The sequence below is a fragment of the Ascochyta rabiei genome, chromosome 15 (assembly GCF_004011695.2).
Source record: "Ascochyta rabiei chromosome 15, complete sequence".
Classification (NCBI taxonomy): Eukaryota; Fungi; Ascomycota; class Dothideomycetes; order Pleosporales; family Didymellaceae; genus Ascochyta; species Ascochyta rabiei.
This window is the reverse complement of record NC_082419.1, coordinates 111,796-125,287: the sequence shown is the minus strand read 5'-3', so window position 1 is coordinate 125,287 and position 13,492 is coordinate 111,796. Positions and strand designations below refer to the sequence as shown.

Here is a 13,492-nt window from a genome sequence, read left to right as displayed (position 1 = left end):
GTGAATTCTGCCTTGCCCCACGATCAGGCTTGTCAACAAACAAAACAAACAATATTTTAGGCCTCTGTTTAATTTGTTTAACAATTCTTAGCTACAGGCTTTTGTTTAATTAAAAATTAAGCTCTAATTAGCTAGTTTTGTTTGTTTAATTAATTGAATATTAAAAAAAGGGGCAGGTAGCTGGCAGGTAGCTGGGAAGGTAGGGCACATAGCATAGGCAGTTAGGGGCAGCCTTAGCTAAGCCCTAATTACGTGACATTACGTGACCTTTTCTTTTCTACATAACATTCCTAACCCTTTCTACTACCCTTGCTTAAATATTTAAACAGATTTAAACAGATGCAATAATTAGAAGCTAGAGTATTAATTTTGTTTAATTATTAAGGGCAGCGGCAATTTGTTTAATTGTTTTGAATAATTAAACAAAATTAAAACAATATTATTGAATCTATTTGATTGTTGACAACCCTGCCCACGATGCGAAGAGCCATCTCTTCGAACCGCCGCTCACCACCACTAGATCTCTGGGCAGTATTCCAGCAACACAAAGAGACGTCCAAGACTCCTCAGAACACCTGCGTGGCTGAAACTCGTTGCGAGTGAGAAGCGAAATCTGCGGTAGAAGCGGTGTGTGGGTGTATGCTCCCGCGTCATTTCACGAGCTTGAGGGCAAAGCGCGTTTGAGTGGACCATGCGTACTCATCAACTGATGAACAGTATGAACTTGCGCAAGGACACAGCTGACTGCGCAGACTCGCGACGTGCTATCGATGGGGCCTAGCCACACTCGTTACCGGTAGATCGTTAGGCAGCACCGCTCGCCAAGCATGTTCCCTCGCTATACTGCCACAGCGCTGGATCTTGACCGCAACGCCTTACCTCCATTCTGCCCATCATGGCCAGCTTCTCCCTCCTTCCGGCTGAGCTAGTCGAATTTGTCGCGTCGTACTCGACGCAAGCCGACCTGTACGCCTTGTCTAGAGTCAACAAAAGCCTCAGCACACTGGCCATGCCCTACCTGTATCGCCATGTTGACCAAGTCATACATCCAGGCGAGAAGATCCCGCGCATCGACAGGTTCTGCTTCAACATCCTGAATGACCCTCGGCGAGCGGCACGAGTTGAAACACTTCGCCTGGGTCCGTCATCAGAGAACGGTGTCAAAGAAGGCCAACGCTGGCTTCCCAAGGACAAACACTTCGACGACGAGGCCTTGTATGAGAAGGCCATGGTCGCTCTGAGCGACGAAACATTAATCACCAACAAAGACTATCTGCGAGACGCCATCATCCAACGTGAATACTCTGCATACGCAACACTGATCGTGCTGACTCTACCAACGCTGCAGCAGCTGGACATAGCAGACTTCGCGTACGCGACTATGGACCGTCTCCACACCGTTCTACGCAACCTCAACGTTGAACGAGCCTGGAACAAACGCCTTGCGTCGCCAGCGTTGCTGATGCGACTCTCTGGTATCAAGTCGGTGTCTTGCAATTTCGATAAGCAGTCTGGGCTTCCGTATTCCAACGCGAGAGGTCGCCTCAATCTCGATCAGATCCTTAATCTGCATGGTCTTAACAGCTTGGAGTTCTCAGTGACCGAAAGGCAGGAAGCAATGCGCAGAGCCCTGAACCCAGGTCTAATGGCTCATCTACCGAATCAACAGTTTGTTAGTCGGGTTCGACCGACACAAATCACAAGAGTGGTTGTCAGACACTCCCCATCGTGCGCTCTAGCTGTGCGTGCGCTACTCGCCTGCACCCCACAGCTTCAGTCCTTCACGTATGACATCTCTTATGATTCCCTCGACCGCAATGAAGCGCCAGACCGTTGGATTGATCTTGATGCCTGGAACACATCACTGAACGCTGTCATGTGTACTCTCAAAATCCTGGTATTTGCAGTCGAGTATTTTGATTCGGGAAAGTACGCGTTCGAGCAACCGAGAATTGGACCCCGATTGTATGGCTTCCTCAACCTGACCGGCTTTGAGAAGTTGCACACTGTGGAAGTTCCCATACCTTTCCTGACCGGCGACGTCGAGTTCTCGATCACTGCAGATATCTATCCACTGCTCCCTCCCAATTTGAGGCACCTGTCTCTACGTCTTGACCTGTCTCATGCGCAGCTATCGTACCAATTGGACACGTCGATACTGCCTCAAGACTTAACTTTGCAGCAATCCCAAGCCGAGGCGCGATGCACAATGAGCGCACGGATGGATTTGTCTTATACCTACCATGCTACTCTCGCTCTACTCGAACACGCAACAAACCTAGAAAGTATCTCAGTATGGCAGCCTGCAGACCCGTCCCTCACGTGGTTTGAAGGGCAGGTAGCCGACTTCGCGACAACGTGCAGAAACAAGTCGGTTACTGGTTTCATGCTATTTCCCATGCTACTCCGTCGGAGGAAGCCAGAACACCGAGATCTAGTCGAGGAGATTATGTTTAGCCCGTCGGGGTCCAAGGTTAACCGTCTTGAGCGCCTGCAAAGACAAGAGCGCGCAGGGATACCGTTGGGGTTGGCATCGCAGTACCATCTCCGTGGCTTGCAATCTCATCTCGTTCGAAATCGGTGAAGGCGAACGCGCATCGAATTCAGAGAGCAGATCTGTTGCGGCAGGAGAAGCTAGTTTTGACAAGGGCCCCATTCTGAGGGGTAACAGTAGATTCACGCCACGCTACCCCACATCGGTTCCCAACCTAATGTGCGACTTGGTTATAGCGACCAATTGCACAGCGACTCTACTAGTAGATACTTTGGATGTGTCTGTTGCCGATGCTATACGAATGTGCACGAAGCCGGCAATAAACCTTCTGGTGAATGTTGTCAGCAACTAATGCATATGTTGGGCGCCTAGTGAGCATCGAACCGCACCTGCGCATGTTGACGGACGTTCATTGAAACCTGATGAGAGCTGTCAATTGTCAAGACCGCTGGTTCTGTATCACAGATCATCTTCATGGTGACTGGCGCGAAGAAGAGCAACAAACGTACCTCAAAATTTAATGGCTCGCCTTCTGGACTTACCTCCGAATCTTCTCTTCCACATTATCAGTTTTCTCTTTAGAAAAGAACATCTCACCCTAGCACTTACATGTCGTACAACGAGCAAAGAAACAACCCGTTGGCTGTATCGCGACCTCAAATTTGCAGCCACTGAATCCGGATCGTGCGCACGAAAACTTGCATTGCTAGCACGCACCCTACTCGAGCGGCCACATCTCGCTTCTCACGTCGTCTCCGTCAAACTATCTGGCGAGCGACTGTGTTGGAATCGATGCAATCCGCGGTTAGGAGAAGAAGATCGAAGCGCCAAAGTCAGACTATGGGGACTCGAGGACTGTAGAACACTCTCGAAAGCGCAGCTCAAATTTGCTTCGAATATGTTCTATCAGTTTGTGGACGATGAAATGCAGCCATCGCAAAAACGATTCCGAGGAAGCTATATGGACGCTCTAGCTACGCTGGTGTTGACCCGATTCTCTGGTTTGCGTTCGTTGGATATCTGCGAGGGCTTTCTACGCTACTCGGTCTTATTACCACAACTCTTAAAGAGGACGGACTATCTCTTCCCCAAGCTGCGCCATGTTGTCCTCGGAGACAAGAACCTCGAATCAAGCAGAAATGTCTTGTACATGGACCTCACTCTCATAAGGCCAATCTTCTACTCGTCGACAGTTGCCGAGTTTGAGTGCTCCATGTCTCAGCCTTGGCGGTTCAAATGGAATGATGCCAGGACACCACACAGCTACAGCTTGACTTCCTTGACCTTGTTCCGCACCAACATTAGTAGAGCAACGCTCAGTGAATTGCTATCCGCCACCCCTAAACTGAGATATCTCTACCTCGAGCATGAATTCGCTTTTAACGCTGCGACACCCAGTGGTCCTTCTCTGTCGCCTTATCTCGGGCTTGACGAGCTAAACAAAGCTCTCTTCCACGTCAAAAACACCATGGAGGAATGCCACTTCATACTGCGCCTTGGCCCCGGCTCCATATCGACGACAGAGTACCCTCTCGCCAGCGTTCGGTTTCCAGCCATACAAGGGACCTTGGCCATGCTCAAGTACATGCCGCGGCTGGTCAAAGCAGAAGTGCCTATGATAATGCTACTTGGCTGGTATCCAGACTTTGCAGCTAAGCTGGAGGAGGTACTGCCCCACGGGATTGCCGACCTCACTCTACGCGACGACCTCGTGCGCTATTGCCCGTGGGTTGCGCCTGCGAATGCCGAGAGGAAAGTGCTGCGGATCGGCGAGTACATCAAAGGGCGGGCGTTCCACGCAACACATCTGGACTCCCTCAGGGTCCGGCTCACCTCTGCGAAGCGCTCGTTGGGACGTTCGGTTGGTGCTTTGAATCTATCCACCACTGGCAGAGGGAGCTGCACCAGCCTGGTCCGGGGGAAGAAGTCGGAAACGTACGGCTGGCGGTTTGAGAAGGTGAAGTCTGCCTCGACAAGCCCAGTTTCTGTGTCTCAAACGGCGCGGAAAGACAGTGTATTCCGCCCAAAGTCGCCTCTGTTCAAGACGTGCCGGCCCGAGGCGAGCTTCTTCTGATCCTTGTATTATGAACATGCATAGCCCAAACCAGCCGCCTATACACCCAGTCCGAGTTCAAGCCCGATCCCACAATCGCAAGGCTTTCCTTGGGCTGGAGAAAGCGCCGAGGTAAGCCAAACGACCACACGCACGAAGCCCTAAGTTTGGACCGACTCCTTGAGGCCATGCACGCAGAACTCCTTGACCAAAGCGATGGGAACTCAAACTTCCCAGCCACTTCTCATGAACTCAATCTTTGCCCGCGTACAATTGTTCTATCGTCTATCGAAGCGCTGCGCCCAGGGCGTAATCAAGGTTGAACTCAGCACTTCCACTCCGCCACCGCCCACCTCTCTCTCGGAGACGCATAGACTACTCCACCATCGTGGAGCAGCATCTCAGCCGCGTGCTATACGAGCTAAACGTCTCTTTACTATCGACGACACTACATGTGTAGTGTACAGCGCAAGTGCGCTGCGAGCGTGGATGCAGTTTGCATCGGCATGGTGTGGATGTGCAGAGCAGAAGGCTGACCCGACGGCAAAGCGTAGCGTGATAAACCGCAAAAGAAGAATACAGATCCGTATATCTGAATTCCTTGTCGAAGCTGTACCACGACTCGAATCCATCATTGGCAGATACGTCGAGTGCTTAGTTTGTCGGAGTCGACGGTGACTCGGTCATGGTGAATAGATAGTTAATTCAAACATATACAATCGTCAACCCCCAATCTCTAGAGACATACATACACCCCACCCCCCCTCTGTTTAGCCACCATGCTGTATAGTGGATGCATGGAGTTCCTCATACACCGCCGTGCCACGCCGTGCCAATCCCGCAGCACCACCTGAGACAAAAGAGAGGATCGGCTGTTTCATCACCCTCTTTCTACACTTCTGCTCGCTGTGGTGATGTGCACCGTAGCAGTCCTGCTGCAATGGCCTCGCGACACGCCCTCGCGACGCTACCCGATTCCCCAGCCGAGCAACTATTGTGTAGAAGAGGAGCGCAGATGGAAAGAGAGAACGACACCGAATAGAAGGAAGAAAGGTGAATGTGATAAACTGAAACAATCTACATTTATCTATAACATACTAGGGAAGAAGGTTTCTTATATCCCCTTTAGTGCTCTTCTTCTTACATCTACATCTACCTATACATTTTTTTTTACTTTAATTATACAGCTCTAGCTTTTCTATACTCTCTTTCTTATCTATTTATAAGTAGGCTACAGCGCCTCTACAGGTCTAAGCAATGTTTTAAAGCTATTCTTAGGGCCTAGGGTTAGAACTAGTGGGTAATTAGGATAAGAAATAGCAGGAGTATAGGTATAGAGAGGGGATAAAATAGATAAGAAGGAGTTAGATATAATAGATTAGTTGTCTATATATACCTAAGGTTAAGAAGTAGGATTTTTATATACCTTTTAGCGCTCTTCTTCTTATATCTATATCTACCTATACATTTTTTTTTTACTTTAATTATACAGCTCTAGCTTTCCTATACTCTCTTTCTTATCTAATTATAAGTAGGCTACTGCGCCTCTACAGGTCTAAGCAATGTTTTAATGCTATTCTTAGGGCCTAGGGTTAGAACTAGTGGGTAATTAGGATAAGAAATAGCAGGAGTATAGACAGGGAGAGGGGATGGGATAGATGGGAAGGAGAAGTTGAACGTGATGGATTAGAGTTGTCTACACGGGCCTAGAATTAAGAAGCAAGAACCTTACAGTTCCTCCTCGGCGCTCTTCTTCTTGCGCCTGCGCTTCTTCTTCTCGCCTTGGATGATGCCGCCCTCGCTCTCGTGCACCCTCTTCTTCCCGGGCTGTTCGCGGGCAGGCTGCTGCGCCTCCTCGGGCCCGAGCAGCGTCTCGAACCCACCCTTGGGGCCCTCGGGGTCGCCAAACGTCTCCTTGCGCCAGTCGCGCAGCCGGGCTTTCTTGCTGAGGTGCTTCTTGTCCTTTTTCTTCTTGACGGGGTCGCGGAAGGCGGCGAGTTTCTTCAGGCCCGCGAACTCGTTGAGTTGCTTGTCGTCGGCGAGCAGGATGTCGCGGGCTGTGAGGCCGAAGGTGGTGGGGCTGGTCTCGCGGTAGCGGAAGCGCGCGGGTGTCTTGGAGGGCTTTGCGGCGAGGGCGGATTCGTATTTGAGGTTCTCGGCGACGAGGTTCTCAATCAGCCGGCGGTCGCGGCGCGCGGAGGCTTTGGCGTCTGCACGGTCTTGCTTGCGCTTCTTTGTGGATGTGGAGGCGGCTGGGTCTTGTGTCTCGGCGTCCACGTCCATGGCATCATCATCGTCGTCGTCGTCGTCCGAGGAGAGTGTGGGGCGGGCTTCTTCCTTGTCGTCGACAAAGTCGGGGACCAGGTCCTTGATGTCGATGTCGTCGTCGAACTTGGGCTTCTTGGGCTTCTTGGGCTTCTTGGGCTGCTTTCCCTTCTTGCTCGTCCCCTCGTCGCTGTCGAAGGCGGCGTCGGCCTCGTTGTAGTACGACTCGCCGAAGCGCTTTGACATCTCCCTGTCCCACTGGTCGTCTGACCAGTCTGCCTCGAGCACGTCCTTCCACTCGTCCATGTTGAAGTCGCGCCCGCTCAGGCCGCCGATTTTGCGGATCTGGTTGACCTTGGCCTCCATCTCGTCGACCTTGAGCTTCTTCAGCCGTGCCAGGTCGGCCTCGCGCTCTTTCCGCTCGGCCTCGCGCTTGGCTCGGGCGGCGTCGCGGGCCTTTTTCCTGGTGTTGCCCTCGTCGCGGCGGACGGTGGTGGCGGCGACGGCGTCGCGGGCGTAGGTGGTGAGCTTCTCGTTGGTGCCGGTGGTGTCTTCGAAGTAGGTGTTGTAGGCGTGCTCGAAGTCGTCGGCGGCGGCGTCGGCTTCGTCGTCGTCGGACTCGAGGGGCTGGAACTGCGTCTTGTCGGCGGGGACCCATGCGCGCGACTCCATGTAGTTGGACAGGAAGAGCTCCGGGTCGTGGTCGGCCTTGATGACGTCGTCCTGGGTGATCTTGACGCGGTCTTTTTTGGAAGTCGCGGGCTTGGGCTTGGCGACGAGGAAGTCGTCGTCTTCGGCGTCGGCGGCAGCGTGCAGCTCCTTGACGAGGCTCCTGCGGACGTCCTCCTGCTCCTGCGCGTAGGTCCTGGGCGGGGCGTCGTCGTCGTCGTCGTTGTCGTCGTCGCCGGGCACGTTGCCCTCGAGCAGGTTCTTGGTGTGGAACTGGCGGAGCGTCATGGAGGCTTCCTTCTTGCCGGTGTCGTTGCTATTGCTGTTGCCGTCTTCATCGTCTGCCAGGTCGGTGTAGAACTTGGCGTCCTTGTCGTAGATGCGGGGGTCTTTGGAGCGGAGGGCCTTCAGCGTGGCCATGACCTCGTCGTCGAGCGCTTCGTCGAGCAGGTTGGCGGCATCGTCTTCTTCAACGCCCTCTTCGGAGTCTTCCGTGTCCTCGTCTTCGTTCTGGAAAGCGCGGGCTTTGCCGTATTTCTCCTCGACTGCGCGTGGTCAGCACGTGGTTTGTGGACACGCAACGGCGACGTACGTCTATGCTGCTCGGCGCGCTTCTTGTTGTGCTCGAAGCGGCGCGCATATTCCTCGTTGACTTGAAAGCCTGCACCGCCTGCGTCTGCGTCTGCGTCTGCGTCTGCGTCTGCGGCCGAGTCTTCGTCGTCGGTGTGGTCGAGCAGCCTGGCTTTTTTCTGCGGGCGGTCCTCAGGGACGGCGACGTCGCCGTTGAGCTCGCGCTTGCTCTTGGAGGCGCTTCGGGGCATGGCTGGGGCTGCGGGGGGTGGGTTGCGCCCGTCTTGAAATTTCACAGCCAAGACTTGCTTCACGCGCCGCCAAGACTAATTTTCTCGCAGAGCCAGGGTCGGATGGTAGGCGGGCGACCCCTGCAGGCTGCAGCGTTGACATCCGTGCGCTTTGTCGGGCATTACGGCAGTGCGGGCGAGGCGAGGCGAGGCGAGGCGAGGCGAGGCGAGTACGAGCAGTACGGGGAGTGCACCGCGACTGCACCGTGACAGGGCTCTTGATGCTTACTGTTGTCTGCGGTTGACGGCTGCTATTGCTGTTGATATCATGTATCCTAGCTTCTCGTTGTTTTCTCTGCCTGATCTTGTTCTCTCTCTGCTTCGTCTTGTTCTCTTCCCTGCACCATCTTGTTCTTCTCTGCATCATCTTGTTCTCTCCCCTGCATCATCTTGTTCTTCTCTGCCTAATCTTGTCCTCTTCTCTGCCTAATCTTGTTCTCTCGCCGCCTGCTCCTGTTCCCTTCGCCGCCTGCTCCTGTTCTCTTCTCTGCCTGCTCCTGCTCCCTTGGACACCCCGATCATGGCAGACGAGGAGGCCCAGCAGCCCACCCTCGAGCCCGTGTCGAAGCCGCTGGCGCTGATGTAGGTTGGGACGACGTGGGCAAGAGGCCGCAGCGGAAAGCGCACACTGACACCGGCCAGCCCCGTCGTGATCAAGGAAGCCGCGCTCGACTCGCCCACCTTCCGCGCCACGGCCGTCCACTTTGGCGACCAGATGGAGCTCGTCGAGCGCTGGCTCGACTCGTACGTGCGCGCCACCTCGCGCCTCGCGGCGGAGCTCAGCACGCTGCAGGGCATCGTGGACGCGCACGTGCAGGCGTCGCACCCGCCGCTGCAGCTGTCCGAGGCCATCATCGACCACGACTACACGGTGCTCGCGCTCCGGCGGTTCGGCGAGGGCGCGCGCGAGTACTGGAACAGCGCGTGCCGCAGCATGGCCAGGGCCGAGAGCAGCGTGTGCGAGCCCCTCCGCGCCTTCCTCAACAACGACCTGCGCGTGCTCAAGGAGGCGCGCAAGAACCTCGACGCCACCCAGCGCACCCTCGACGGCGCCGTGGCCCGCTATGCCGGCCAGCCCAAGGCCAAGGAGGCCTCGTCGCTGCGCGAGGACGCCTTCCAGCTGCACGAGGCCCGTCGCGCCTACCTGCAGGCGAGCATGAACTTCTGCATCCTGGCCCCGCAGGTCCGCCTGACGCTCGACAAGCTGCTCGTCAAGCTGATCCACGAGCAGTGGCGCGACCTCAAGGCCGCCAGCGACGCTCCGACGGCCGCCTTTGCCCACGGCAACTCGGACGTCGAGCGCGTCCGCGGCTGGAGCAAGGAGATGGAGAACGGCGAGCGCGTCTTCAAGCGCGAGCTGCACCTCGCCCGCCACCAAATCGAGCACGCCGCCGAGCTGAGCGCCCGCCCGTCCCGCGACCTCGACGCCTACGCCGCCTCCACCGTCGCCTATCTCGGCAACCCAGGGCCCGCCGCCGGCCCGCCGCCCTCGCCCTCGCCCGCCAAGCCCGCCGCCCCCGCCAAGCCCGCCCCCGCCCCCGCCGACGAACAAGCCGAGAAGCAGGGCTGGCTCTTCCAGCGCACCATCACCGGCAAGCCCGCCAGGACCTACTGGGTCCGCCGCTGGTTCTTCGTCAAGCACGGCGTCTTCGGCTGGCTCACCCAGGCCACCCGCTCCGGCGCCGTCGAGGAGTCGGACAAGATTGGCGTCCTGCTCTGCGGCATCCGGCCCGCCTTCCAGGAAGAGCGCCGCTTCTGCTTCGAGGTCAAGACAAAGGACACGACCATCCTGCTGCAGGCCGAGACCCAGGCCGGCATCACCGACTGGATCTCCGCCTTTGAGCTCGCCAAGCGCAAGGCCCTCGAGGACACCTCCAAGGACAGCCCCGCCGCCCACGCCTCCGTCGATGCTGCCTTCTCCATCAGCCCGCCCGTCGCGCCCGAGTTTGCGGCCAAGACGTCCGAAGGCCACGCTGCGCACCCCAGCGACGACATCACCGCCCTCGACCGCGCAGAGACGTCTCTGGGCCTGCCTGCCGGCGAAGCCTCACGCGCCGCCAGCATGGACGTCTCTCGCCGGGGCCCTGCCTCGGACCGCGACGGCGACCTGGGCCGACGAGACCACGCCGCGCGCATCATGGAGAAGCTCGATCTGTCGCGCAAGTCCACGGCAGGGCCCCAGCTGAGCGGGAGCAACCCTTCGTCGGCCACCGGCGGCATTGCTAGCCTCATATCCGCCAGTCTGGCCTCGGCCAGCCACAACATCGTCCAGGTCGGGCAGATCGCCGCCCCTGCCCCAGGCCTCCCCGACACCCGCCTGGTCATGGGCCAGACGCTTCCTCACACGAGCCTCTCTCCCTCCACCCTTGCGAACCCGCCAGCCCCGACCAACCTCAGCAAGGCCGCCGTCGCCGTCAGCGGCGAGCGAGGTCTGGGCATCGGCAAGTCCGGCAACATGCCCGGCGGCCTCATGGCCAACCTGTGGGGGTCTGTGAATTGGGGATATGTCAACAAGACTGGCAAGCCCGACGAGACAGCCACGCGCGATCGCAGCCTCTCCGGCCCACCGAGTCCCGTCAACCCGCCTCCGGGAGAGCCGTTCGCGTGGAAGACGGAGCGTGCAGCAGCGGCCTCGGACGCCTCCACAAACCCAAAGCCTGCAGGCCCCGCTCACCGAAAGACGATGAGCCTGGGCGGCGACCTGACCAGGCCGGACACCTCCGAAGGAGACTTCCCCACCTTCTACCCTCTTGCCCTCAGGATGCAGGACGCACAGTTCCGCATCCTCTTCCCCACGGTGCCGCGATCCCAAAAGCTCGTCCTCGTCTTCCGTGCTGTGTGGAACCCCACCGAGCAGCAGGAGTTCCCCGGTCGTGTCTACGTCACCACCAGAGACATCTACTTCTACAGCAACCACCTCGGCCTCGTCCTCATCACGGGAATCGACATGGGCCAGATCGACGAGGTCACGGCTGCACCCGGCAAGGACTGCGACTTCCTCTTCCTGCATTTCAAGACGGGCGCGAGGGAAGACGGCGCGACCAGGGTCACGGTCAAAACCTTCCTCGAACCTCTCAAGCTGCTGCAGCGACGCCTCAACTTCTTGGTTCGAAACGCAACCTCGGGCGAACACAAAATGGACGAGGTCGTCAAGACACTCATCAGGATGGAGGCGGACGACAGCCAGCACTCCGCGGGCGAAGAAGGCTGGGAGGACATATCCCCAGACACGCCCATGGATCCTGGCTACGGCGGGAAGAACATCAAGACAAGCCTGCGCATCGACGGCAATCTGTTTGGACCGTCCGGCGTCCACGCCAGCAAGAGCACAGCCAAGTTCAAGTTGCCATCCCAGCCCGTCTTGTTTGCTCCTGCCGGCATGACGCGAGTCGCGGTCGAGAAGGAGTACGAGATCAGCGCAAAGGCTCTCTTCCACATCCTCTTCGGCGACAAGAGCGCCGTCTTCCAGCTCCTGTACAGGGAACGCTTGGCGAAGCGCATCGTACAAGGGCCTTGGACAGCCACGGACAAGACGCATCAGCGCAGAGACTTTGAGTACGAGATCGCACAGCCCGGCAACAGCGGAGCGACCGCTGTCATCAACGACTACCAGATCATCGAGGTGCTGAATGACCATCTTTGCTACGTCGTCTCGGACAGAAAGACGCCGTGGTACTTGCCAGGTCACGAGCGATTCGTGCTCCTCAGCAAGGTCGTCATCACGCACGTTTCCAAGGCGAGGTGCAAGCTCGCTGTTCACACCAAGATCGACTGGAAGCGCAATCCGCGCATTGCGAAGAAGCTCATCGAGCGTCAGGGTCTCCAGGATCTGGAGCTTGAGTCGCAAGATCTCGTCGACGTCATCAACGACCAAGTCGCTCGTCTGGGACACAACAAGAGCACGGGAAAGGTCACGAACATCTTCGGTCAGATTGGCGTGAGCACACAAGCTGTGCAGATGAACGCAGCAGACATCCCACCGCCCAATCGCCCACGCAAGTTCAAGCTGCGGCCAACCACGACAGGCTCCTTCATTGCGCAGTACGTAGGCAACGTCATCATCAGCCTCCTGTCGACGGTCATGAGCTGGGTGCTCGCCATCGTCACCGGACTCGGCGGCGTCGTCTCTGCACACAAGCTGCTAGTCTTCTTGCTGCTGTTGAGCGGAGGAGCCAACTTCTTCTACACCTCCAGAGACAGCTGGGCCTGGTGGAACGAGCGCAACGCCGCAAGCTACATGTCGCGTCTCGGAGTCGGTCCGCCCATCAGCCTGACGCGTTCCGTCTACCTTCGCGACATCGCCGACGCCTTCGCCCACCCCAACGACACCAGCCTTGACCTCGCCCTGCCCACCGACGGCGTCTCCGAGAACAGATGGTAAGTCCGTGCTCCACCTCCCGCAGCCTCCTTCTGACCACAACCAGCCACCAAACCTTCACCCACCTCCTCGACCACCCCTCTTCCGCGTCCCCGCACTCCTTCTACGACCCCACCACGTCCAGCCCGCGCCGTCTCGAGCGCACCCGCCGCAACCTCGGCTCGCAGCGGCACGACCTGCTCGTCGCCCTGCGCGTCGTCAACCGCATCGAGGCGGAGGTCGTGCACGCGGCGTACGAGCACTGGCTGCTGGACGAAACGCACAAGTGCGTCCGTGTGGGGACCCTGTTGGATGGTGCGAACAAGGGCGATGGGAACGTCCAGGCGTGGGTCAAGGGGTATTGCGGGGATTGCGAACGCAGTCTGAGGGCGGTAAGAGAGGGGCGCCAGGGCCTGATTTGAGAACCGCCGTCGTCTGTGCAATCTCCTTCTTCTTCTTCTTCTTCTCCAGCATAGCCTGGCGCGGCGTGCACGGTATAGCACCTGTTGTAAATACAGGTACCGCACCTGTCACGAGTATTCTCCCCACGCCGGGAGATACCTCGGCCAGGTCCCGGGCCAAGCCTGGGGACCCACCGGCCACACACGTATATAATATTCACAAACCTTAAGACTTATCTATTAAGGATTTGTCTTATCTCTTAATATTACCCTATTATTTGTCCTATCTCGCTCTACTCTATTACCTGCCTATAGTGCCCTTACAATTTAAATCCTTTATACTCCTCTTAGAACAGGCAGCTAATTAGCAGTAGAGGAGCGGGAAAAACCTAG

General features: G+C 57.0%; 4 protein-coding genes across 5 annotated transcripts, besides 10 other annotated features; 3 read left to right on the top strand and 1 right to left on the bottom strand.

The window, feature by feature from the left end:
- Positions 1-895: 895 nt before the first annotated feature.
- Positions 896-2,584, top strand: EKO05_0008482 (uncharacterized protein; the record flags this gene model as incomplete). Its single annotated transcript, XM_038946538.1, has 1 exon — positions 896-2,584. The coding sequence occupies one exon, from the start codon at positions 896-898 to the stop codon at positions 2,582-2,584; it is 1,689 nt and encodes a 562-aa protein (XP_038796019.1).
- Positions 2,585-3,392: 808 nt separating this feature from the next.
- EKO05_0008481 (uncharacterized protein) lies at positions 3,393-4,568 on the top strand (the record flags this gene model as incomplete). The annotated part of the gene is made up of 1 exon (XM_038946537.1): positions 3,393-4,568. One exon carries the CDS (start codon positions 3,393-3,395, stop codon positions 4,566-4,568), a length of 1,176 nt encoding a protein of 391 aa, XP_038796018.1.
- A 1,707-nt stretch (positions 4,569-6,275) lies between these two features.
- EKO05_0008480 (Kinetochore protein Spc24) lies at positions 6,276-8,302 on the bottom strand (the record flags this gene model as incomplete). The annotated part of the gene is made up of 2 exons (XM_038941546.1): positions 6,276-8,026; positions 8,074-8,302. 2 exons carry the CDS (start codon positions 8,300-8,302, stop codon positions 6,276-6,278), a joined length of 1,980 nt encoding a protein of 659 aa, XP_038796017.1.
- Positions 6,811-6,857: a tandem repeat.
- Positions 7,293-7,329: a tandem repeat.
- Positions 7,377-7,428: a tandem repeat.
- Positions 7,688-7,719: a tandem repeat.
- Positions 8,152-8,186: a tandem repeat.
- Positions 8,303-8,476: 174 nt separating the features above from the next.
- Positions 8,477-8,512: a tandem repeat.
- Positions 8,513-8,787: 275 nt separating this feature from the next.
- Positions 8,788-8,845: a tandem repeat.
- Positions 8,846-8,861: 16 nt separating this feature from the next.
- Positions 8,862-13,120, top strand: EKO05_0008479 (SNF1-interacting protein; the record flags this gene model as incomplete). Of its 2 annotated transcripts, XM_038941714.1 has the most annotated exons (3): positions 8,862-8,923; positions 8,984-12,718; positions 12,766-13,120. In XM_038941714.1, 3 exons carry the CDS (start codon positions 8,862-8,864, stop codon positions 13,118-13,120), a joined length of 4,152 nt encoding a protein of 1,383 aa, XP_038796016.1. The 2 variants fall into 2 exon arrangements, with proteins under 2 accessions (XP_038796016.1, XP_059493303.1); XM_059637320.1 differs by having other exon boundaries at positions 8,984-13,120.
- Positions 9,124-9,157: a tandem repeat.
- Positions 13,121-13,141: 21 nt separating the features above from the next.
- Positions 13,142-13,165: a tandem repeat.
- A 61-nt stretch (positions 13,166-13,226) lies between these two features.
- Positions 13,227-13,492: part of a mobile genetic element that runs on past the window's edge.